This window comes from Megalobrama amblycephala, linkage group LG18, assembly GCF_018812025.1.
Source record: "Megalobrama amblycephala isolate DHTTF-2021 linkage group LG18, ASM1881202v1, whole genome shotgun sequence".
NCBI classification, from domain to species: Eukaryota; Metazoa; Chordata; class Actinopteri; order Cypriniformes; family Xenocyprididae; genus Megalobrama; species Megalobrama amblycephala.
The window spans coordinates 3,437,124-3,461,716 of NC_063061.1; the positions used below are offsets into that span (position 1 = coordinate 3,437,124).

Genomic DNA, 24,593 nt, shown 5'->3' on the forward strand with positions numbered 1-24,593 from the left:
AACTGTTGAAAGACCTGGAGCAGCAAGGTGTGTTTATTGAAGCACTGAATGCACATCTTAGAGGGACGTGTATAGTGTATTTGCTGGCAATCATGGGGTTCACAGTCCTGCTGGCTTTCAAGAAAGCTTTCAAGCTGAGAACCTGCGTAGATTTTGCCAAGTCAGCAAAGATGACATACAGACATGAGATGCTGGTTGTTTTCAGCCTCGAACTGTACCTCGAACAGCCCACCTCCATTACAGATAAAAAAAAAAGAATGTGTCCTCGGTAAGCTGCTTTCTTTATTTCACCCTGGGTTTCTACCAGATGTTCTACATATGACACATTGGAGGGAATTGTTCCATTTGAGCTATCAAACTCAACACAAAGGGACATGTTATTGTTCTTACTCTGAACAACTGTATTAAGTCCTTTCCTAAACAGACCTCAAGCAACTTCCCAGTCCAGCTTTTCAAAAGAAACCCATATGTGGGAATGGGCATGAGAATCGGGCATTGCTACACTTATTACCATTAATGATTGGTAACCTTGTACCCAATTCTGTGGCTGCTTGGGAACTTTTTATAGACTTGAGAGAGATAGTGGAGTTGGTCATGTCAGTCCAGTTCCCAGAAGCAACCTTATGCTTTTTAGAATGAAAAATTTTAGAACACCGACAACTACTTTCAAGACACATTCCCAAACATGAAATTGTGATCAAAACACCACTATGTGAAGCACTATCCGCACTTGACTCGCTGCTTTGGGCCATTACGCCGAGCTCTGAACAATCACATTCGAGGCCAAGCACGGACTTGGTAAGTGACGTCCACAATTTCAAAAAAATTCCACTCACCTTGGCAACAAAATCAGAAATTTTTGTTTGTACAGAATATGAGGCTATGTGTTGTGTTGGCCCCTGATAATATTAGGAGGTTGAATATTTTGAAAACTCACACTCTAAAAACTGCTGGGTTAAATATGGACAAAACCAGGGATTGGGTTGTTTTTACCCAGCCATTTTTTTTTTCAAACAAATTTGGATTTATCTTTTTAGCCAGCAATATAGTAATATAGTAAAAGGCATGTTTTTGCTCACCCCCAAATAGGAGCAAATTTTTGGGGTATTTTAAGCTGAAACTTGACCAGACCTGAGACTTATATTACATCTTGTGAAAGACGGCCTAAAAGGTACCTTTTAACCCAACCTGCTGGGTTTGTCCATATTTTACCCAGCTTGGGTTTTTTTAACCCAGCATTTTTTAGAGTGCACTTCAGTCGAACACTTGAAAAGAATTCTTCAATAAAGGCTCGAAATCAATGATGACTTTCTGATACAATGTGAGTTCATAAATGATCCTTCGTAACCTTCGTAATCTGAACAATATAACAGAGCTTCCACCAAATAGAGCAGTGCTCAAGATACTCCAGACAGTAACTAAAGAATCAGAATCAGAGGTCTCCATTTCCTCTTTAGACACTGCCAGTATATCATCCCCATCCAACAGCTCAAACCAAGTGACTGTTAGCGTGAAAATTCTCATTGGTCCTCTACTTTCCAGATTCCTCTTCTCTTATGATGTTACGGCTTGCCAAAGGGAATAAGAGTTTTAAAGAAGATAGTTTAAGGAGATAGTTGTGATGAAGAACCTCTTTTGGCTGATGTCCTAAAACAATGGCCATCATTGTTTTTGGAAGATCAGGTGAGTTTTGAAAAAATGAATTAACTTGCGGGGTTATTTTAAACATGAATCAACTTGTTTACACTTGTTAAGGCTTTTTAAAAGGTATGCGCTGAGATTTACAGGATCACTCAAACTAACCCGAAGAGTACTTTTTTCTTTTCTTTGGATGAATACTACAAAGCCCCGGACATGACATGCAGGAAAAAAAATAGTAGGCTAAATCGTGCGCACGATTTACTATTTCGTTCTCTCGATTTACTAAAACTTGCGCACAATTTAGTAAATCGAGGGAACAAATTACTATATCGTGCGCACAAATTAGTAAATCGAGAGAACGAATTAGTAAATCGTGCGCATGATTTATTATTTTTTTTCTTGCATGTCATGTGCGGGGCTCCGTAGAATATGCAAAAAAAAAAAAAAAAAAAAAAAAAAAAAAAGCAAAAAATAAATAAATAAAATTGCAAATCTTTTTTCTCAGATTTGTAAGATATAAACTTGCAGTTACAAAGTCCATTTCTGAGGGGACTTTTTTCTCAGAATTGTGAGTTCATATCAGAATCAGAATTATCAGAATTATCTCGCAATTCTGATGTTTTTTTCCTCAGAATTGTGAGATAAAAAGTCACAATTACCTAATTTATTTTTTCTTCAGTGGTGGAAACAAACTTCCATAAGACCCTTTTAGACCAACTAGATAATCAAGTATGGTTATTATGATTTTTTGGACTTTACCTTTCTTTTAGTATGCAATGTAGGTATCTGTGAATGCAATCGATCTGCAAAGTTACAAAGCACAAAGTCCATTTCATGATCTCTCCAAAAGAAAACACCTGCCTGAAATGCCTCATTTGAAGTTCCTAGCATTATTTCACACATTTACATAATACACACCTACTACCACTTAATACATTACTTTTTATTTTTTACACTGCAAGTAAGTTTAATAAATGTGTCCATTAGATTTCCACAACTCTTGATCGAGAATTTAAAAGAATTTAAATGCGGAGGGCATGACAACAATCCCACAGTGTCCCTTTTGTGCATCCAATTTATGTCTGGAACGCTGAAGAATGAGCTTTCTGTTTCCTTCACAGCCTTTATGTTCATGAATATAATTTGGACTCATCACTGAGTACCATCTGACCTTGCACTTGCTAAACTATTTTAGACCTACCATAGATGCATCAATGTCTTAAAGCAATGGCGGCATAGTGTCCTTTGCATATGTAATGCTACGTGAAAGATCTACATTAAGTGAACAGTCATGCTCTCATCAAAGTGAATCATACATATGCAATGTAGAAAAGAGTAAAATGCTATTTTCTTGTAAAACATACTCCAATAATTTTTCATGAGTCCGCACTTATATATAATCAGGTATAGATATAAAATATGCATATTTCATTTGCCCAAACCCAGAGTTTTTGACAATTTGGAGTTAATTTAGTTTAATCCACTGTGCCATTTCTAAGTGCCGTATTTGAATCTTCATCTGAAAAATACACTTTAAATTTTCATTTTTAGAAAATACTGTGCCAAAATTAATAAGCAGCACACTTCTCTGAAAAACCTAGTCATCGAAAGGTTAAAATACTATGCTTTACACATTTAAACATGGAAGATTTACTGCACTTTTATAGCCAAGCAGCATGTTGAATACAGCAGTGGGCCTGTGCTTATGTCATCATTAGCCTGTCACTGCACTGCACCGCTATCACTATAGAAAGTCCACAGTTCCATGTGAGTCATCAATCATTCAGCACATCTGTAGAATCATGTCAGAACGATAAAATGAATGAACACCGTAAGAGATAAACAAGAGGCAAAGACAGCACATGGCTCCTTTGTAAAATGGCTTCGGCTTCCATTTTAGTGTCTTGACACAGACACAAATATCTGCAGTACGGCACGAGGCAGGCCAAGGGCAGCGCGACGGGCCAGCCGACAGCTAGTCTTGATGGAATTTTACCTCCCAAAGAGCTTTCTAAAACCTCAAGGTTATACCTAGCAAAGCAGAGCTCCTAAACATGCCCGTTTTCTCACATTCCCCATTTAAAAAGAAAAAAAAAAGCTCTGGCATTTTCAAGGACACTTCTGTGGGTTGCGGTGACACTTCTATTATTCCAGTTTGCAGGGTGAATGTTCAAATGATGCTGCTTTTCAGTCCCACAGGGCAGCAATAAAAGAACTCATGGATTGGGTGCAAATAAGCCAATTCGATTAACACCTGACACGTCCTCACAGTTAAAGCAGACGGATGGCTACGGAGTCAGTGGACGCTGCCATTTCCTTGTCCGTTTTATGCGATTAGCCTTCATTTGGAACATTACAGCTACAGCGAAGCTAATGGTAACACATTGTTTGTACACATCTGACAAATTAAAGCAGCCCGGCTCAGACTTCTGTTCACTTTTATTATTATTATTTCAGAGATTTCCGTAGCTGTTGGTTTCTGGCTTGGACAAATTAAAGAAAGTAAACATGCTGCGGTGCTCTTCAAATCCTAAGCTAAAGAACAAATCAATGTTCAAAGCTTTCAATCTAGGTTAGGTAAACAAAAAGGGTGAGTGGAGAGCAGAAACACTTTTTCAGAGAACAGTCATGTTAGTAAACAATTCAAGGAAAATACTAGTCTGAACAGCAAATTGTGCAGAACAAATGTGTGAGATAAAAGAACAGAAAAATAAATTATTTCAAAAAACACGTTAAACACATGTCTTTTGGAAGATTTCAGTGAATTGGTAAAACTGAAAGTTTGTTATTCCAAACGTAATTCCAAAAGATTTTAAACAGGTTTTCCAAACATTCCATCTGCCATTGGTTTAGCAACAGACACAAACTCACACCATTAGTTGAGTCACTGTTGCTGTGCGGCGCGAGAGTGTTTCCTGCACAATGACGTAACCCACTGATTAACCACCATAGTCACTGCATTGTGGATAAATTAACTAGTTAAGACTGTTTCCTAAAACTTTACTAACATGCGTTTGAACCACATTGGTTCAACATTATCTGTTGTTAATGACGTCATGCGCAGGTGGTGGAGAAATAACTTCTGCTAATGAATCGATTCAAGATTGCAATTAATGTCAGATTATTAAAGTTCATTCCAATAAGAACAGAAAGCAGTTCTTTTTAAATCATGCTGCTGTAACGAACATGGCATCTGAGAACTATTTCACTATTTTTGTGCCCTGTTGTTTTGCTTTATTTGATGTTTGATTCATCGAGATACATCCGTGCATGCAGTATGAACTAACAACAAAATAGTGTTTGTATTTATTTAAAAGTATTTTTGTTAAATATCGATCCAATCAAAATCCATGTGAAAACAGCTCATATTTAATAAAAGAACATTACGTGTTTAGGTAGCTCAACTCTATAGGGGTTATGTGCAATCTAACTTCCGTTTTTTTGTAAAACAGATTAGATCGCTTCTGGTTTAGGTCTTTTGTATGTGTATGTGCTTCATGAAAAATGAGCTGTTTATTCAAGATAACCTAAAAGGAACGAGCCAAGATGAGCATAACTGATGTCCCCCACATATGCAGATTGATATTTAAAAGTTTTAATTTTTCTTATTCACACTAACGTTTAGATATTTAATAGAATAAAACACCTATAACAATGTGAACTAGGTAGTTTTGCTGATGATTACCTTAAAAGTCCATAGATATGCTGTCAGTTCATACTGCTAAAGGGTTAGTTCACCCAAAAATGAAAATTCGGTCATTTATTACTCACCCTCATGTCGTTCCACACCTGTAAGACCTTCACAAATTAAGATATTTTTAATGAAATCCGATGGCTCAGTGAGGCCTCCATAGCCAGCAATGACATTTCCTCTCTCAAGATCCATTAATGTACTAAAAACATATTTAAATCAGTTCATGTGAGTACAGTGGTTCAATATTAATATTATAAAGTGACGAGAATATTTTTGGTGCGCCAAAAAAAACAAAATACCGATTAAAGTGATGGCCGATTTCAAAACACTGCTTTAGGAAGCTTCGGAGCACAAATGAATCAGTGTATTCAGTGCTTTATAATATTAATATTGAACAACTGTACTCACATGAACTGATTTAAATATGTTTATAGTACCTTTATGGATCTTGGGAGAGGAAATGTCATTGCTGGCTATGCAGGCCTCACGGAGCCATCGGATTTCAAATAAAATATCTTAATTTGTGTTCCGAAGATTAACGAAGGTCTTACGGGTGTGGAACGACATGAGGGTGAGTAATAATTGACAGAATTTTCATTTCTCTGACAAACTGATGCAATGAGCCCAGTTTTCCGGTTTGGTCATGTGACGTTTGACATATACCCCATTAACTGTATAAGCTCCGCCCCTCACTTCTGTCATGTGGCTGCAGGTGTGTGTGTGTATATACTGTATATATAGTTTTTATATGCACTTTTTTTTTTTTTACTGAATCAACCTACGAATGAATTACTTATATTTGTCTCTGCAAATTAAGCTGAGATACACCTTTAGATCACCTTTAAACTGTAAAATGTGTAATCTGCTGCTACTGAGAAATCAGGAAGAGCATAAATCCCTAGCAACAATTACATGCTTGAAAGGAAGTGTCTGCAATGTATAAATTGTTGGACACCTGCCATGGTTAAATAAAGTGCACCCAAAAGGGGAGTGGCATCTTACAGACAAAACAGCTCAGAAGCCTCTAAGCCTACAAGGTCCAGCAAGTGCCCAGAGTTTTCAATGCCAACAATGCTTGAAAACAAAGGAGCAGAATACAGTGATATGGAGGAGGAGTGTGAAGACTTTTCACAACTTTTCTGACACCTGTTAGGTGACATAGGGATTTTTGTTCTGCTGCATGACATGCTATTCTCACATTTGAAATTAATTTATAAATTAACAGACAGACAGACCGACCGACAGATAGATAGATCCGTGTCATAAGGTCCGTTTTAGTTTTGGTCTGTGTGATCCCGCCCACTGCCAATTTACCCAACAGTATTTCAAAACACTGGGTTGCCAGTTGGCAGAAAACACAGAGATCACAGATTTTATTCGACCTAAAAAGCTAAAAATCCCAATGAACAGGAGTATATTAAAGTGCGGATAAATCAACTCATCAACTTACAGTGTGTAAATCTCCTCGCCTTCCATTGTCAATTGCTCTCGTTCCTGTTGCGTGTCCTCAATCTGGCAACCAGCGTGAGCATCGAATCTGAGGAGGAGGGGATGTGAGAAACAACGCTCTGCAAGTAGAGCTCACCGCATCCTGCGGTGGACATCCAACCCCGCCCACGTACAAAGTTTGAGCCACACCCATACCCAATACGTCACCTTGAGCCTCCCCATCCTTGTTCCACCCCGGAAACCTGATTTGTTGTATGTAGGTTTCTAATTGAAAGGGTTTTTAGGCATAAGAGTAGGTTTTGAGTGGGTTTCAAAGCGTAAGGGTAGGTTTTAGGTGAGTTTCAGTATGTAAGTTCTCGATTAAAAGGGTTTTCAAGCATAAAGGTTTTGAGTGGGTTTCAGGCATAACGGTAAAGTTTAGGTGGATTTCAGTATGTAGGTTCCAGATTGAAAGTTTTTTTTTTTTTTTTTTTTTTTTCCCCGGCATAAACGCATTAATTCTAACTGTTTCAAAGTTAAAGAGGAAGCTCAATTCATTGGTTAAGGTTACAGTGACGGGTAGGTTTAGTGTTTGGTGTAGGCAATCAGTACTGTGATTGACATGAACAATAAAATCCTTATAACACTTTATAGCACATAAAATCTTTAAAACACAAGTAAAACACCTGTGAAAAATTAATATGGATAATTCCTTCATATTGTGCCCTATTTTTACGGAATTTTCTTAAAGTGTAGCACACGACTAATCAATACTGCTTAATCTGTAGTTTTCCTATTTAATAAGAAAATACATCAAATGTAATTGTTCAAAAATGTGTAACTGTTCAATAATTCAATGTTGAATTTATAAATACAAATATCTGAACATAAAGATGTTGTTTGTATTACTTTTACAAATAAAATGTATTTTTATATTATTTTTTATGAACAAATCTAAATGAATATATTACAAAATCATTTTTTTTTACGTGTATACTACGCAAAAACGCAACTTTTAGCAACAAATCGACTCGCCTTTAGCAACTTCCTCTGAAAAGTAGTTGGCAACACTGATTAAATGTTTCACCTCTTCATATGTTTCCATTAGAAGCTGTTGCTCACGGGTTGTATCCATTTTTGCATCATTGATTCTGTGATCGATCCTGTGGTCTGTTTAAGAATGCCATGAACGTGCACTTATCCCAACTACCTAAACCTGGCTTGACATAGCTGCACGTACTAATCCTGCTTCAGCAAACGTGCAACGGACTAAGCCAGAATGCACTGATTAAACTAGGTCAAGCCACGCTTTTTCTGTTATCCTGGCTTTCTTAATTCTACTTTTGTGCAATACCCTTCAGATCTACAGAAACTTAAAACAAAAACAAAAAATAAAAAAATAAAAAAAATTTTCAAAACTCTAATAACCCGGACTACTCCAACTTTCATACCACAACTGGACAAGTACCGGTTCTTACTTGAAAGACACAAATGAAAAAGGTTCTTCACCACCATTTGTCTTTTATTAGCATTTTTTATTTGTTAGGATTTGCCTGCTGTAAACAACCCGAGCATCATCATCAGTCCCAAGCAGCCCACCTGGCACGCCCTCAGGAAGGGCAGTAAAATGCAGGAAGTCTATGTCCTCAGCTGCCCTGAAAGTGGCTGGAAGCATTTACACACCTGTAGTCAACATGTGTTTGTGCAGGCACAACAACACGCTGATAAACCTCAAAATGCTATTAATGAAATATTGCAGCATTCCACCTCAGTGAAACATTTAATGTTTGAAGTCTTTGTTTGATCTAACAGTCATGAAAAGGATTTTAAGTGACAGGTCAGTGCGAGAGGAAATGGAAAAGAGGTCACCTCAGTGGAGGATGCATCGCTCTTCATGCGTGCATGGCATGCTTTACATCCACCCACCATCTCTACCCATGAGGCGGCATGTTCAAATGAAACCGAAAGGATAAAAAAAAGAGTCAAAGATTCTTCTGGAACAAGCTTGCAAAACAGTTAGTATAAATGTACTTTGTTGGCATGGCAGATTACAATACTCTGTGACAAAGCAATTTGTGATTACGTTTATTTCTCATATTTCTTCCTGCTTGTTATGCCAATGTGCCCAGATCACCAATGGATAACGTTGTGGTTTTAAACAGTTAGTTCGCCCAAAAAATTCTGTCATCTTTTACTCACCCTCATGTCGTTCAAAACCCATCAGACTGACATTCACCTTTCAAACACAAATATATATTATATTAAATGTGCTAAGGTCTGGCAAGCTGATGGGCTCATGACTATTAATCAGGTTGCCTGCGTTCACTGCATTGCTGAAAATAAACTGGATGGTGATCATTCCAAAGTCCATCATTTTAACAAGAAATATTTTATTTATATATATATATATATATATATATATATATATATATATATATATATATATATATATATATATATATATATATATATATATACACATACATACATACATACATACACACACACAGTACAGTCCAAAAGTTTGGAACCACTAAGATTTTTAATGTTTTTAAAAGAAGTTTCGTCTGCTCACCAAGGCTACATTTATTTAATTAAAAATACAGTAAAAAACAGTAATATTGTGAAATATTATTACAATTTAAAATAACTGTGTACTATTTCAATATATTTGACAAAGTAATTTATTCATGTGATGCAAAGCTGAATTTTCAGCATCATTACTCCAGTCTTCAGTGTCACATGATCCTTCAGAAATCATTCTAATATGCTGATTTGCTGCTCAGTAAACATTTATGATTATTTTCAATATTGAAAACAGTTGTGTACTTTTTTTTTTTTCAGGATTCCTTGATGAATAGAAAGTTCAAAAGAACAGCATTTATCTGAAATACAAAGCTTCTGTAGCATTATACACTACCGTTCAAAAGTTTGGGGTCAGTAAGAATTGTTATTTTTTTTTTTTTGAAAAGAAATTAAAGAAATGAATACTTTTATTCAGCAAGGATGCATTAAATCAATCAAAAGTGGCAGTAAAGACATTTATAATGTTACAAAAGATTAGATTTCAGATAAACACTGTTCTTTTGAACTTTCTATTCATCAAATAATCCTGAAAAAAAATATTGTACACAAATATTTTGTACAAGTGTACACATTAAATGTTTCTTGAGCAGCAGATCAGCATATTAGAATGATTTCTGAAGGATCATGTGACACTGAAGACTGGAGTAATGATGCTGAAAATTCAGCTTTGCATCACAGGAATAAATTACTTTGTGAAATATATTCAAATAGAAAACAGTTATTTTAAATTGTAATAATATTTCACAATATAACTGTTTTTACTGTATTTTTAATTAAATAAATGTAGCCTTGGTGAGCAGACGAAACTTCTTTTAAAAACATTAAAAATCTTAGTGGTTCCAAACTTTTGGACTGTACTGTATATATATATATATAATCTCATTTACATGTAGTGCATCAATTCTACCTGGTAAGTTTCTTGCTTTCTCTCTCTGCACATTTGAATTTACAGTGTGTCAGAGAACACTGAGAATCACAGCTGTCTGTTGTCCAACTCTGTGTATTTCCGTTTTATTTATATTTAGAATGGTTCTAAATGAGCTTATGCATTCCTTCTTGTCAAAGTGTTCTAGTGTGTAGGCGAACTAAAGAGGTTATTGGACAAAACGCAGTGAAAATACATCTGTGCTAAACTTATTCTTTACTAACTCAATCACTAATTATTAGCTGACGACTAATGAAGGGCATTATTTAGTCACCTGAAGTGAAATTTAGTCACATATGCGAGTGATTTAATCCCAACGTAGAAGTCAATTCCACCAAAATTTCCAACTTCAAAACAATAATAATTTGTTGCATTTATATAGCGCTTTTCTGGGTACTCAAAGCGCTTTACATATGGAAGGGGGAATCTCCTCAACCACCACCAATGTGCAGAATCCACCTGGATGGTGCGACGGCAGCCATTTTGCCTGAGGAAAACCGCTGGTATGGAGAATTCAAATGCGTATTCGCAGCAGAGCGAGCGGAGCCGAACCAGCCGGTGCTGAAGATTAGGGTTGCCAGGTCTGCACAACAAAAGTAGCCCAATGGCCAGTCAAAAGTCATCAAAAAATAGCCCAATGCTATTTGCTCCATCGGGCGGTCGAATTCTCCACTGAATTTGTACGTCTGGGGGGTGTTTTGGGGGTGTTGGAGTGCCAACCCGAAATCAACCCAATTTTCTTATTAATCCATTCTTTTTTCTTTTTTTTGCTCATGTCAGTAACTTTAAGCAGTCCTGAAAGATGGATAGTTTTACATACAACAAAATAAACGATAAAGCAAAATCTACATCGACTGACACAAGACTCATCCTCGTAACTTCTGTTCTGTCACTTGCCAGATGTGATGTAGGGGAACTTTTGTTAGTTTTTATTTTTAACGTATGCAGTGCCACTTTTGAAGGTCTTCTTCACCACATCCTATTATGCAGAAGACTTCTTGAATGTATTCAGTGTTTTTCCTTATTTAAAATGAGGTATTTTCACCAAATATCCTGTGTTGGAATTGACTTGTTAATAAAGAGATGTGATGAATGTCAACCCTGTTGTCTGTGTTCTGTATTTTGCTTAATGTATGTTTAATGTATGTTTTTCATATTTTTTTTCTTTTGGGACAGTGAGAAATAAACAATTGCTACTACAATTTAAAATATTTCAAATATTAAATGTTTGGTAAACATTTTTCCATTAAATCAACATATTATTTCTGATTGAGTCCATGTAATCAGACTGTTGCCACAATTGATACACAGAAATTCAATTAGGCCAACTGAAAAATGTAGATGTGACCATTCGCTGTAATCCTGAATAAAAGCTTCAGTGAGCGACATCTTCCGTTTTTTCATCAGTAAGACATTACAACACGTTTCATTTTATTTAATACACGACACTGCACTTTATTCACCACAACAAAGACTTGTATTATGCATAAATGCCTCACATTGTTGGCAAATTGTTTCAACCATGTAACAAGATATTTTTCAACACTGAAAGTTTTAAAACAATTCCACACATGTAATGGCCAGGACTTTGAAAATATTTTTTAATATACAAAACTGTTACCCAGTCATAGCGGTGGGTGTTTACTTCCAAGTCTTAAATGTGGCATGTCCCAGTGTGTCTTGTCAAAAACAAGATAGAAAATAGCCTATTACTTCTACATTAGGATGTTTTTGATGAAAAATATAAGTGAAATAAATATAAAAATATAAGTGGACCTCAGAGAACATTATAAAAAAAAAAAAAAAAATGCAGTTCATGACCCCTTTAATGAAGATCAATGAAATCTTCAACAGAAAGAGGCAGCAACAGGAAATAATCTCTACCACGAAACACTTAAAAATAGCGCAATACTTTCCAGCTTGCACACAATGGGGTTTCAGAAGATCTGATGTAATGTTTTTGCCATTGCATTACATTTAGTCATATCATGAAGTTGATTTGCCTTCCATACAGCAAAAAAAAAAAAAAACATAAATTATGAAATGGGAAATGAAGTCAAGACAGTGGCTATGTTTACATGAACACATTTTGATTTAATTAATGAATCTGAACATAGTGTTTACATGAACGCAAAATAAAGTGATCAGGTTGATGTGTGTGTTTATATGTCACAAGCTTTTTCAATTCGATCAAGTGTTTACATGTCCTCTCGATCAGATTAGAAAAGGAATAAACCACCCCTTCCAATCCAATTGAAATTTCATTCGGATTGAGCTCAACCCTAACCCTAACCCTAACCTTGGGTCAATCGGATCGATTACGGTGTTTAGATAAAGGTTTTTCAGTCCGATTGAGCAGTCAATCCGATTATTTATTAACGGATTATTTGGTTGCACCAGTGGTGGAAAAGGAACTGTTGGCACATTATTTAATTTCACAATTTAAGATGATTTTTTTTATCCTTCCTTTGTTTGTCAAACCAATGGTGGATGGGGAGAATGTTTGAGGATACCTGTTTAAAAACTCAACAAATCGACCGGAAACTAAAGCAAAAACTGAATATAAAAATCAAAGTTAAGCAAACTTAAGAATAACAAACACTGAACTAGTGATGTAAATAAGATCAAATAATGTGCATTTCAAGGTTTGCGTTCTTAAACATGTCTACACCGGATGCGAGTGGTGCAACATGACAAAAAACAATAGAACCCATTATAATCAATGATATTGTCTACGCTGGATGTGGCGCGACGCATTCCTGACAGTAAACGGATTCCCTGTTCTATTTCTGACGTAATCCAAGTGATTTCCAATGGTCGTCTTGTCGCGTTCAGTGGAGACGGCTTTTAGCTGTTGCGGTGCGATAAAAGTCGCGTCTGGTGTAGAAACGGTGTTACAATTTCAATGCAGCATGTCTGTGTGTTTCACAAAACTGAAATATGAATAGAAAAATCAATTCTGCATCAAAGACGAGAAAAACTGCACCAGCTCCATTATCAAACAGAAGACTCTCACGTATACGGTCGATGCTTATCGTGGTATGAAACAGACTGAGGTGATAGTGTGGCATTCATGGGAGTTTCACACCAGCTAGAGTGATGACCACATAAAAGCTGAGAACAGACAGGAAGTCATCAGAGGTAAACATGAACATTCACAAGACCCTGAGCTTCACCATGGCAACCAATGCATCAGTGGAGGAGACCTGCATTAAAATCAGTAACTGGTGCTCTTGCACTTATAGTTCTACAGCTTATAGATCTGTTTTCAGGTTTTCAAATATTTAATTTTTATTATTTTATATATTTTATATTTTTCAAATATTTAATCAAATTTTTTTTTTTTATTATCCACATTATTTTCTCAATTTGCAATTTGTCTTTTTTTTTTTTTTTTTTTTTTTTTTTGTAAAAATAAAAATATAGATATCCATTAAATAAGACAGGTTTACTTGAGAAGCACAGTAGCCTACTCAAGTGTAAAAAAATATTTTATCATAAATTTATCTTATTTCCTTGTTGAAAATTATTTCTCAACAAAAGCTTTATTAGTTTTATGCTTTAAACAAGCACAAATCAGGCAATGTGGTAAAATAATAATAATAATAATAATAATAATAATATATTCTTTAAAAAGCACTACATTTACAATTACCCCAAAAATTACAGTTTTGTTTCTCAATTGCTCTATTTTAAGGTTGTTTAAATATTTTAATAATAATAATAATAATAATAATAAAAACAAGACAAAAATGCTGATTAAGAAAATTATTATTTTTGCAGTGCAACAGAAGAAATGGGTCAATGGCGTCGTGACAGGTCATTTTTTTGTCTAAAAGCCTAAATAATAATTAAAAAGAAAGATACACTATATTGCCGAAAGTATTGGGACACCCTTCCAAATCATTGAATTCAGGTGTTCCAATCACTTCCATGGTCACAGGTGTATAAATCAAGCACCTAGGCATGCAGACTGCTTCTCGCTCTCAGGAGCTCAGTGAATTCAAGCGTGGTACAGTGATAGGTTGCCACCTGTGCAATAAGTCCATTCGTGAAATTTCCTCACTACTAAATATTCCACGGTCAACTGTTAGTGGTATCATAACAAAGTGGAAGCAATTGGGAACAACAGCAACTCAGCCATCAAGTGATAGGCCACGTAAAATCACAGAGCGGGGTCAGCGCATGTTGAGGCACACCATGCGCAGAAGTCGCCAACTTTCTGCAGAGTCAATAGCTACAGACCTCCAAACTTCATGTGGCCTTCAGATTAGCTCAAGAACAGTGCGTAGAGAGCTTCATGGAATGGGTTTCCATGGCCGAGCAGCTGCATCCAAGCCTTACATCACCAAGTACAATGCAAAGCGTCGGATGCAGTGGTGTAAAGCACGCCGCCACTGGACTCTAGAGCAGTGGATACGTGTTCTCTGGAGTGACAAATCACGCTTCTCTCTCTGGCAATCCGATGGACGAGTCTGGGTTTAGCGGTTGCCAGGAGAACAGTACTTGCCTGACTGCATTGTGTCAAGTGTAAAGTTTGGTGGAGGGGGATTATGGTGTGGGGTTGTTTTTCAGGGGTTGGGCTTGGCCCCTTAGTTCCAGTGAAAGGAACTCTTAATGCTTCAGCATACCAAGACATTTTGGACAATTTCATGCTCCCAACTTTGTGGGAACAGTTTGGGGATGGCCCCTTCCTGTTCCAACATGACTGCGCACCAGTGCACAAAGCAAGGTCCATAAAGACATGGATGAGTGAGTTTGGTGTGGAGGAACTTGACTGCCTGCACAGAGTCCTGACCTCAACCCGATAGATCACCTTTGGGATAAATTAGAGAGGAGACTGTGAGCCAGGCCTTCTTGCCAACATCACTGCCTGACCTCACAAATGAGCTTCTAGAAGAATGGTCAAAAATTCCCATAAACACACTCCTAAACCTTGTGGAAAGCCTTCCCAGAGGAGTTGAGGCTGTTATAGCTGCAAAGGGTGGGCCAACTCCATATTAAACCCTACGGATTAAGAATGGGATGTCATTAAAGTTCATGTGAACGTAAAGGCAGGCGTCCCAAAACTTTTGGCAATATAGTGTATGACATCCAAAGTATGTAACGTAGTTCAACTAGATCTCTTTTATTGAATCCAAAAGGATAATTAAACCTTTTGGATTCAATAAAAGAGATCTAGTTGAACTACATTACATACTTTTTTTAAAGATTTATTTATTTATTTTTTAAAGATTTATTTTTTAAAGATTTATTTTAAAGATTTTGAAGTGTCAAAAGGTCATTTGGTTAACCATACAAAGGCCAATACAGCCATTTCATTTGTGATTAAAATATCTTAAAATGTAATAAATGTATTTGTTTTTTTTGTTTTTTTTATTCTTGCAATAATTTATATCATCATATATAAACAGTGCAAAAGGGTATCAAATTATGTGTAGAAGTCATTGCTTTGTTATGAGAAAGAATGTCCGGAAAAAATAATTTCATTGATGTCATTTTTGGAGTAACCAATATAAAAGGGACCATTTTGGATCAAGTCATGCGGTCAATATCATGTGACAGGATGTGACATCATTCAGACACCTGAAAAGGACCACATGGTCATGAAGCAAAGTAACTAAATCTCTCTTAACTATTTGAAAAAATCATGTTTTCACTTGCTCATACGCATGTCCCGAAACATCAGGTCATTCGGTACAACCGCTATAAAGCATGGAAAATGTTGTAATATTTTAAAAACTTGAACTAAATATAAAATGTTTGATTGTGCTTTTGCTAGATAGCTAGCAAGCTAACTAACTAGCTAGAGAGATCTCAGCCTGTTAGCATTGTTTCAAAATATATTCATTTGGTATAACCAAAAATGTCATTCAGTAAAACCGAAAGTTTGGTTAAACCAAATGACTTTTTTGGTGACAAATTCTGACCATCTATTAAAAAATGACAAAAGCAGTGTTTATTGATTATAAAAACCACATAATCTCTTTCTTAACATGTATTAAAACTTCAAAATGTATTATTACATCTCCATTATGTTTTTTTTCTTACACTTTTAAGAACCTTATTCGTCAATGACCCACATGTATAATTGTGTCATTTGTGCTAAAAATATTATTATTATTATTATTATTATTATTATTATAATATCACACTAGGCCAAAATAAGCTTTGTGGCTGCATAAAGTGGATTTTTTTTTTTTTTTTTAAGGCAAAAAAAAAGAAATTGTCATATTACTTTTCTCTTTTCAGTCAAATATGTAGTTTTTCTGATGCAGGTAATTTAGTTTCTACTTTTGATCCAAACGAGGAAAACTAATTTTGCAGAGAAAAAACAGCTCTCATTTAGCGCTGAGAAAAACAAAGCTAAGTGGAGTGTAATTAGGGGCTAAATGTTGCTCTTTACAGTCACAGGTCAAGAACACGACAGAGATGTTCATAAAAAGCACTGTAGCAGTGCAAAAATCCATTAATTCACCTTTGCCAGGACAGAACAGAACCTTGACAATAATTACATGTGAAAGAGGCCACAAAATGCGCAGAGGCCTGAAAGACAAATGGATAGAGAACAAGAGAAATAACATTCTGTATTAGAGAGATAGATTGCGTTAGCTGCTTATTAAGAGAGGTTTCTGCAATTTAAAGTCCCTGTAAAGTCAATTCTGAGAATTCTTTCTAAACACTTTATAAATGTTACAAATGTATTGCTGAAACACATTACAAAGACTTTGAATTGTGTAATGCTTAATTGTGAAGTTAGAGCGTTAAACAGTTTTTCACCAAGTCTCTGTTCAGGATTTTTTGGGCGGAGCTAAAACGGGGGTCTGATGACGCACTTGGGCCCCCGAGCATGGCCCCGCCCCTAACACTATATAACTGTCGATGACGCACCGAGCGTGGCGCCGCCCTTAACGCTACAGCGGTTCACTCGCTCAATCTCGAGTGTCATTGCAGTTATACAGCCCTTTGCACATTTAGCTAGTAATGCCATCCTCACGCAAATGCATATTACATGGTTGTTATAATATACAATACAGCTCGGTCTCCTTATTTATATTTCCTAAAACGATGATATGAAGGGGTGGATTAATTTTGTCTCTAAAGTGATCGTTCTACACCGGATAGTTTTACAAACTTTCATCAGACAGCTGGGATTCACAGATAATCCGCTGTTTTTGGTGAATGTAACTGAACAGACCTCGGCCTTAATTCCTTCCGTCCCACCGACAACCGATGATATGATACGGACCCGGACAGAGTCTCTCGCGTCCCGGCCTTCATCCTCCCGTCTCGCGGCGCCGTCATTTGTCGACCCGACAACAGTCGGCAGTACGTGCCCACCAATGAGTGTAAGTTGCTGTGTGTGCTTATGTTATAATTAGTAGGTAGTCCACAGTAACTACTAAAATTAGCAACCCTCTAAAGTGATTCTTTTGTTTATATGCATCAGTATGTTTGACTCATTAGACTCAAGTCAGTCGACAACACCCACTCTCGCGAGTGGGTGTTGTTTCAGCGCCAACAGCGGACACGCCCCCAGCGTTTGAGAGCAGAGAGCGCTGCCTATTTTTTCGAGATTTTGATAACTTATTTCATTTACTTGCAGATTTTTTTTAATCATTCAAATTTGGCTGGTTGGTTAATAACAAATTTTTCTGTGGTGTGACAAACTCAGAATACATACTTTAAAATGACTTTACAGGGACTTTAATAATTCAATATTCATTATGTGTTCCTAACAAAGTAGATAGTAAAGATTTTTCAACCAGTATAATTCTGTGTAATATTTCTTTCAAGGTTGTGCAACACATTGTGCAAAGTGTTCCAATGATTTTGCAAATCCCCCTGAAAGGAAAGCATCTCTTTATAATGTGTCCTCCTCTGCTAAGCCCTGCCCTCCTTAGTAACTGTTGCTATCTCTATCTTGCTTTACTTCTAGCTTTTGTTCTGCTTCTAGCAAGCATTGAGAAGAAGAATCAGATTCTGTGAATTACCTTTGCCATAATTAAGTACCATATAACCATGCGGTTTTATCTAGTAAAGATGCCAAAAGAGCTCAAAGGGCCGCCTTGGAAGGTCATATTCAAAATGTGAAATTAGGGAAATGCATGATGGACAAGGCAAATGCTTGTTTTTTGTTTATTAATACAAAAACAATGACTAGATATATTATTATTATTTATTGTTGTTGCTTCATTGCCATTTAAATGATAGAAAGATAATAAAAAAATAGTCATATTTCAAACGTTGGTAATAAGTTATAAAGACTTTTCATTATTTTGTTTTTTTCTTAGTGTTTTCTCTTTTTAAGTTCTGAAGTCTAACAATCTTCTGTGTTAAATATAACAGTATTACAATGTTAAGTGTGCTCTTTTTAAATTGTTGCCACTATGATATTTTCTTTATAAGGGAAAGACATTCTTCTGACTTAATTGTACACACACACACACACATATATAATTGTATATGTTATCACTGTGTATCATAATGGCAATATATTAGCCACCAGACACACCGCTCTCTAGATATGAGCTTTAAAAAAAACTAACCATAGTATGCTATGCCTCAAATATCAAGTTTGTTAGCAAGAGTATAATTTGTCATTTTGAATATACTGGACAGCATTTTATGCTGATATTAATAAGGTTTACTGGACCACTTTTCCTGAAAAAAAAAAATAATAATAATAAATAATTAAGAGGTTAATTAAAATTCAAATTAAACTTTAAGAGTTTGATCTTTGTGAGGCAATACAGTCCAAAGGATAGTATTCTTCCATTCTCTGTAAAAGATGTTCTCTCTAACACAACCATATCCTGCTGTACATTTCATTATTAAGAGCAGAGGACATCTGTCTGAGCACCAATCTTTAGATTGGGTTTTAAGTCTGGGAAAAAAACAAAACAGTTAGTGTGTATAACAAACACCAATAATTCAATCAATTTCCAATGAAAAGTGCTGAAGTGCCAATGAGATATCCACAGGATTCAGGTACTGCATTCCACAGAGTGCAATAACTCGGCACCCCAGAGCAAATCCATCTCAAGCTTCTGGAAATCTCAAAACAAACAGAGAGAGGGGAGGAATTCACTAAGCTTGAGGGTGAAGTTGCAACTTTAGTCCAGCTGGCTCCAAGCCCACTTACAGTACAGCCCGACTCCTCCTCCAATGATATTGAGGGGAGGGCAGATGCTTTTACTGGAGCCAGGAAATCAGGCCAAGGACTCCCACTTGAAGAGCAGAGCGAGACCGTAGATCTTAAAGGAATAGTTCACCCAGAAATGAAAATTCATCATTTACTCATCTTCATGTTTACCTTTAATCCAAACCAACGTGACTTTCTCTCCATTTCGTGGAATACCAATTCCACTTTTTTGTGGAAAGTGGAGTTTTATTTGAATATTCTGGCTACTCTTTTCACAACCAAAAACACCATGTATAGCTAAGGGCTATCAATAGATTGTCAAAGTAAACCATCAGATTGAAGGGTGATTCTCACAAAACTGTATTTTCTGCAAGCTTTTTTCAAGGTAAATTTAGGCGTCTTTCTAAAAAAAAAAGTAGTATGTGTATAGTGCAACAGCAAAGAGCTTGTTTACATTTTAGAAAAATTGTGATAGCGAACACATGGGGCCCTATCATACACCCGGCGCAATGCGGCGGCAGGCGCGACACAAGTGTGTTTTGCTAGTTTCAGCCCAACGCAGTTATCATTTTCATGTCCTGCGCCACATTGTTTAAATAGCAAATACATTTGCGCCCATTTGTTCACCCATGAGCGTGCTGGTCTGAAAACAAGGAGTATTTAGGTACATTGTTGGCGTGTTGCTATTTTGAGGCAACTGAAAACGACTGCGCCATTGACCAACTGAAACCTGCTCTAAAGTCAAGCTAGAGCTAGAGAAGCATTCAGTATTTCTGCTTGCAAAGTCCGCCATGTAAATAGCGAATCCACCATGGCACAAACGCAACTGGCTTTTAAAAGGAATGGGAGATGAGTCTCTGATTGGTTTATTGCACATTACGGTCAAAACACACCCATTACTCATTAAGAGAATAGAGACAACACTTTTGGACCACGCACCTGGCGCGCCGACCCTTTTTCACATCATTAAACTAGCAAAAGTGGATTCGGACATGCCCTAAGTGCACTTGTGCCATGCGCTTTAGACTATCCACTTAGATCGTTAAAATAGGGCCCATGGAGAGGCCAAAAAAACCCTAAACCGCAGCACATAATGTGAGGGTCTCGAGACACACTTTTGAGACGTGATGCAATAATGGCAATAACAGAAGGCAAACAGCAGAATAGATAGATACTATTTTTGACATAGAAAAAAAGAAAATAACTGCACTGGCTATGGCCTCCTCCGCCATGTTGCCGTTAAATAAAACCGTTGCCATGCTAACTTGCTACTGTAAACAGAAGCTCACAACACTTGCCCCGCCTCCGAGTTTTTCTGATTGGTCCACTGTTTTGGGACTGACATTAATGACTGGCACTGCATGTAAAAGTTGCAATTCTTTTAACTTCACATAGCGTCTTAAAAACATGCCGCGCATGTGCGAGGCACAGCAAAAGACGTGAGCATAATGGTCATTCACGTCCGTCTAGCACGTTTACATAGAAAAACAAAGGAAAAGCAGCACATTACAATAGAAAAAACATTCTGTGTGAACGGCCCTAAGGCTGTTCTTTGTAAAACTGCTTAAAACAATATGCATTGTAAAAACAAATACACTGACTTGAAATTCGCAAACATTTTTAATTTCTATTAAAAAATATGTCTAAAAATACAAGGGAAAAAGCAATGAATTAGAAATGGACTAAGGACATAGATATGACGATGTAAAATGAACAGTCTGAGAACTTTGTTATTAGATAAAAAAAATAATAATAATTATAATAATATGTGGATAAAGTTTTACTTTGGGTACATTTGCAGTTGAAAAAAAGCTAATATCACAATATGTTATCCCAATATTCTGCATATCGCAAAATGTTTCAAATCGCAATGATAATTGTATCTTGCCTTAAGTACCATGATAAAATCATATATGTTGCATCACATATTATATCGTATAACATAACATATGATACCCTCGATATAACAAACATCATATAAATGTGGGATTCACTCTCAAAATTGCAATGGTTGACATAGTGATACCCATAGCATAGGACAAAAATATGATGTCAAAACAGTGTATAATGCATTAAGCAATGTAAATGCAGACGAACAGGTTATTAGAAAATATTCTAATTTTCATATCAAATTCTTCTGAAATACTGTTTAACTATTTGTAAAAGTAATGACTTCTATCTTCTTGAATATATCTAGAATAAATATTGTAAATCTCTCACTGTACATTGCTATTGTTGTTTTGGTGGTACTTATGCATTATATCACAGACTGCACATTGCATCTGCAGAAATTGAAGTGCATGTTGTGCACAAGACACTACTGACATCTCTGTTCCTGCTGAACAAGTACTGCATTGCATAAATGGAGTGAGAAAAGCAGTCAAAAACAGATGCATGATTGCAGGTGGCCCCAATGTCACGCACATTCCACTGCTCAGAAAACTGTACCATTTCCCTTTGTCATGTTCTACTGTACAACAGGCTTTTTTGAAAGCTTTGCATCAAACAATCTGTTCCTAGAAATAAGATTTACAGGAAAATTTTGCCCCACTAACCGCTATTAGACAGGGCCATGTACAAGCTATTCAGACTCAAACAGCATGCATCATTATTAAATAAAAACTACTGAAGCTACTGAAGTTTCTTTAAAACTCTAAAAGGAGAAAATCAAATAATATATATTAAAAAAAAAAAAAAAAACTTTATTTTAACCAGACGCACAACAGTGTTTTGAAATATCAAGAAGTTTACTCCTTTTAAATTAAGATACACTGGTAAGTATGTATCATTATATGTTAGAGCTGCACAACTTTGGATAAACTGAGAACTATAAGCTTTTCTCCCTTTACTTCTGTGATAATTAGAATTATTTTAACACAGAAATAATGATTCTGTGTGGTTGAAAAGACGGTTTGTGAAACTGTTTCAAACCTATACAGGACAACTGCTCTCTCTGGGTCAGCAGCAGCACTAACACAGATTTGAATATGCTGTGATTGTACTTGGCAAAGGTTTAATAGACATAGCCGAATCATTATCATTTAGGAATAAGATTGCGTGGTTGTTTGAATCGAGATAGTGATCTTTTATTGACTACTAGTGCAGCTCTATTATACGTGTTAAAAAAATTTTTTATCAATAATTGTTTAAATGCTCTTGTCTAAATACAGACTAAAATGGACTAAAAATCACCAGAATTTAATACAAGTACCCATTTTTTATGTCGTAAAAAATGGTGGAACACGGATATTTCACAGAGTGCGTAAAATAATGAGTAATGAATAAAGAATGAGGTGTCTGAAAGGACTTGTTTTTCTCTGATCAGTTACACAGACACTTTTACAAATTATATATTCAAGAGCAGTGGCTTAGTTAGGTTGCTCATGCGACCCTGCAAGTTTGAATCTGGCTCATTTTCTGATCCCATAATGGATGTCACCTTTCCACACAGTTTCCATCCAGTAGAAATAAAAAAGGCCAAAAAAGTTAAATAATAATAATAAAATAATTGAAAAGCACTACTGTCGACAGAGAACACTGCTTGAAAAATAGCCTGAAAATCAGAATTATCAGAAAAATAATGGCAAAATATCTTTTCATTAGTCCCACCACAGCAGAAAAGTAAGAGCGATCTGCTGGAAAGTGTAAAGTCGCGGCTTCAGAAGAAACACTAATTATTCACCGTTCGCCTGACTCATGCATTATGCATTTGGGCAGTGTTTGGAGGAATGAGTCTCATTTCCAAGCAGAAATATTCTTCAGTTCATAGAGACATCTGCTTTCCAAGCAAACCTTTTCTGTCATTCTATGACATACACTGGATTATAGGAGTAGATTACATCACTATAATCCTTTGAGCATTGGTGAATAATAAAATGAGAGACAGAAAACTATTAAAACATATTTTACCATATATTATATATAAAATAAAATTAACAAGTGACATACACAAAAATGAGAATATCAAAAAAGGTAGATTCAAAAATGTGCTAAAATAAATACTAAGACATGAACACTGCAAAAGACACTAAAGGCTATTTATAAATTATACACTTTTCAGAATGATCAAATACTGGTATATTGAATGCATATAATTGAATTAGAAATCCCATGGGTTGTCCTGGAGGGTTCTGTATGTGACTTTATTGACTGCCGTCTGCCAATGAATATTGGTGTGTTTACTAGTGTTGTAGTACTTGAGACTGGTCTTGGTCTTAAGACCATTTTTTGAAGGTCTTGTTCTTGTCTTGGTCTCGCCCGCATTTGTACTCAGTCTCGTCTCTGTCTCAGACTAACAGGACTCAGGATATTGTTTCAAGACTGATCAAGACCACAACTGCGGGGATATCACTAAATTGCCAGTATGCTTCAAATGCAATCAATAACTTGTTTCTAATTTGATTTATTTATACTGATGTGCTGGGTCAGAAATTACTGAGGGATTGTATCAAAAATGTCACCAAAAATTATACAAATGCCCACAAAATTCAAGATATGATAGCAAAAAAAAGTACTGGATTTTTATATTATACTATATGATATAATTAAGCAATATCACAAGGGCAAGAGAGCTGTTTTCACAAATTTGAGCACGACTGCAAACATGATATTGCTTTTATATAAACATTCAATAAACAAAATGTTAACATTTTTAAAACATTATTCTCAACATTATTTATGCATTTATAATTTTACCAGCTCAGATGCAGCTTCTGTGTAACCTCCACTGTGCAAAGATGAATTTTGTTGTTAGTGATTTTGTTTGATTGGTGACGGCTCTATATAGTGTATTCTAATTGTATTTAATGATTAAAAATAAGACATTTCTCAGGCAGTAAATGTGGATCTTTCAGATGAATTTGAGGAGTGCTAGTGTGGTCTTGGTCTTGACTTGATCTCAGTCTTGTCTTGATCTTAACCCCTTAATGATACACGGGGCAACTTTTTGAGCGATGCTGCCGGGCAATGTTGCCGAGCGATGCTGCTTGGGCACTTTCCAAGTTGAAAATGGGCAGTAAATTGTGTTGGTCTTAACACACATTGGTCTCAGATTAGGTGGTCTTGACTACAACACTAGTGTTTACACATGCTTCAGACACCGGTCACGCTTATGGCATTCCCCATAGCATCAACACCAAAATGCAGCATTTCCTTCCCCTTCTCAGGGAACCGTG

The 24,593-nt window shown here is 36.1% G+C and overlaps 1 protein-coding gene across 4 annotated transcripts in view; it reads right to left on the reverse strand.

Annotated features, from left to right (window-relative positions):
* LOC125253381 (glucocorticoid receptor-like) overlaps positions 1-24,593 on the reverse strand; it is a 73,201-nt gene that overhangs the window by 39,882 nt on the left and 8,726 nt on the right. For 3 of the 4 annotated variants that reach the window (XM_048167329.1, XM_048167327.1, XM_048167328.1), the window contains exon 3: positions 6,786-6,872. The exons of the other annotated variant lie outside the window; for it this stretch is intronic. In XM_048167329.1, the coding sequence (XP_048023286.1) occupies positions 6,786-6,872 (87 nt within the window). The remainder of the gene's footprint in view (positions 1-6,785; positions 6,873-24,593) is intronic. 4 annotated transcript variants of the gene reach the window in all.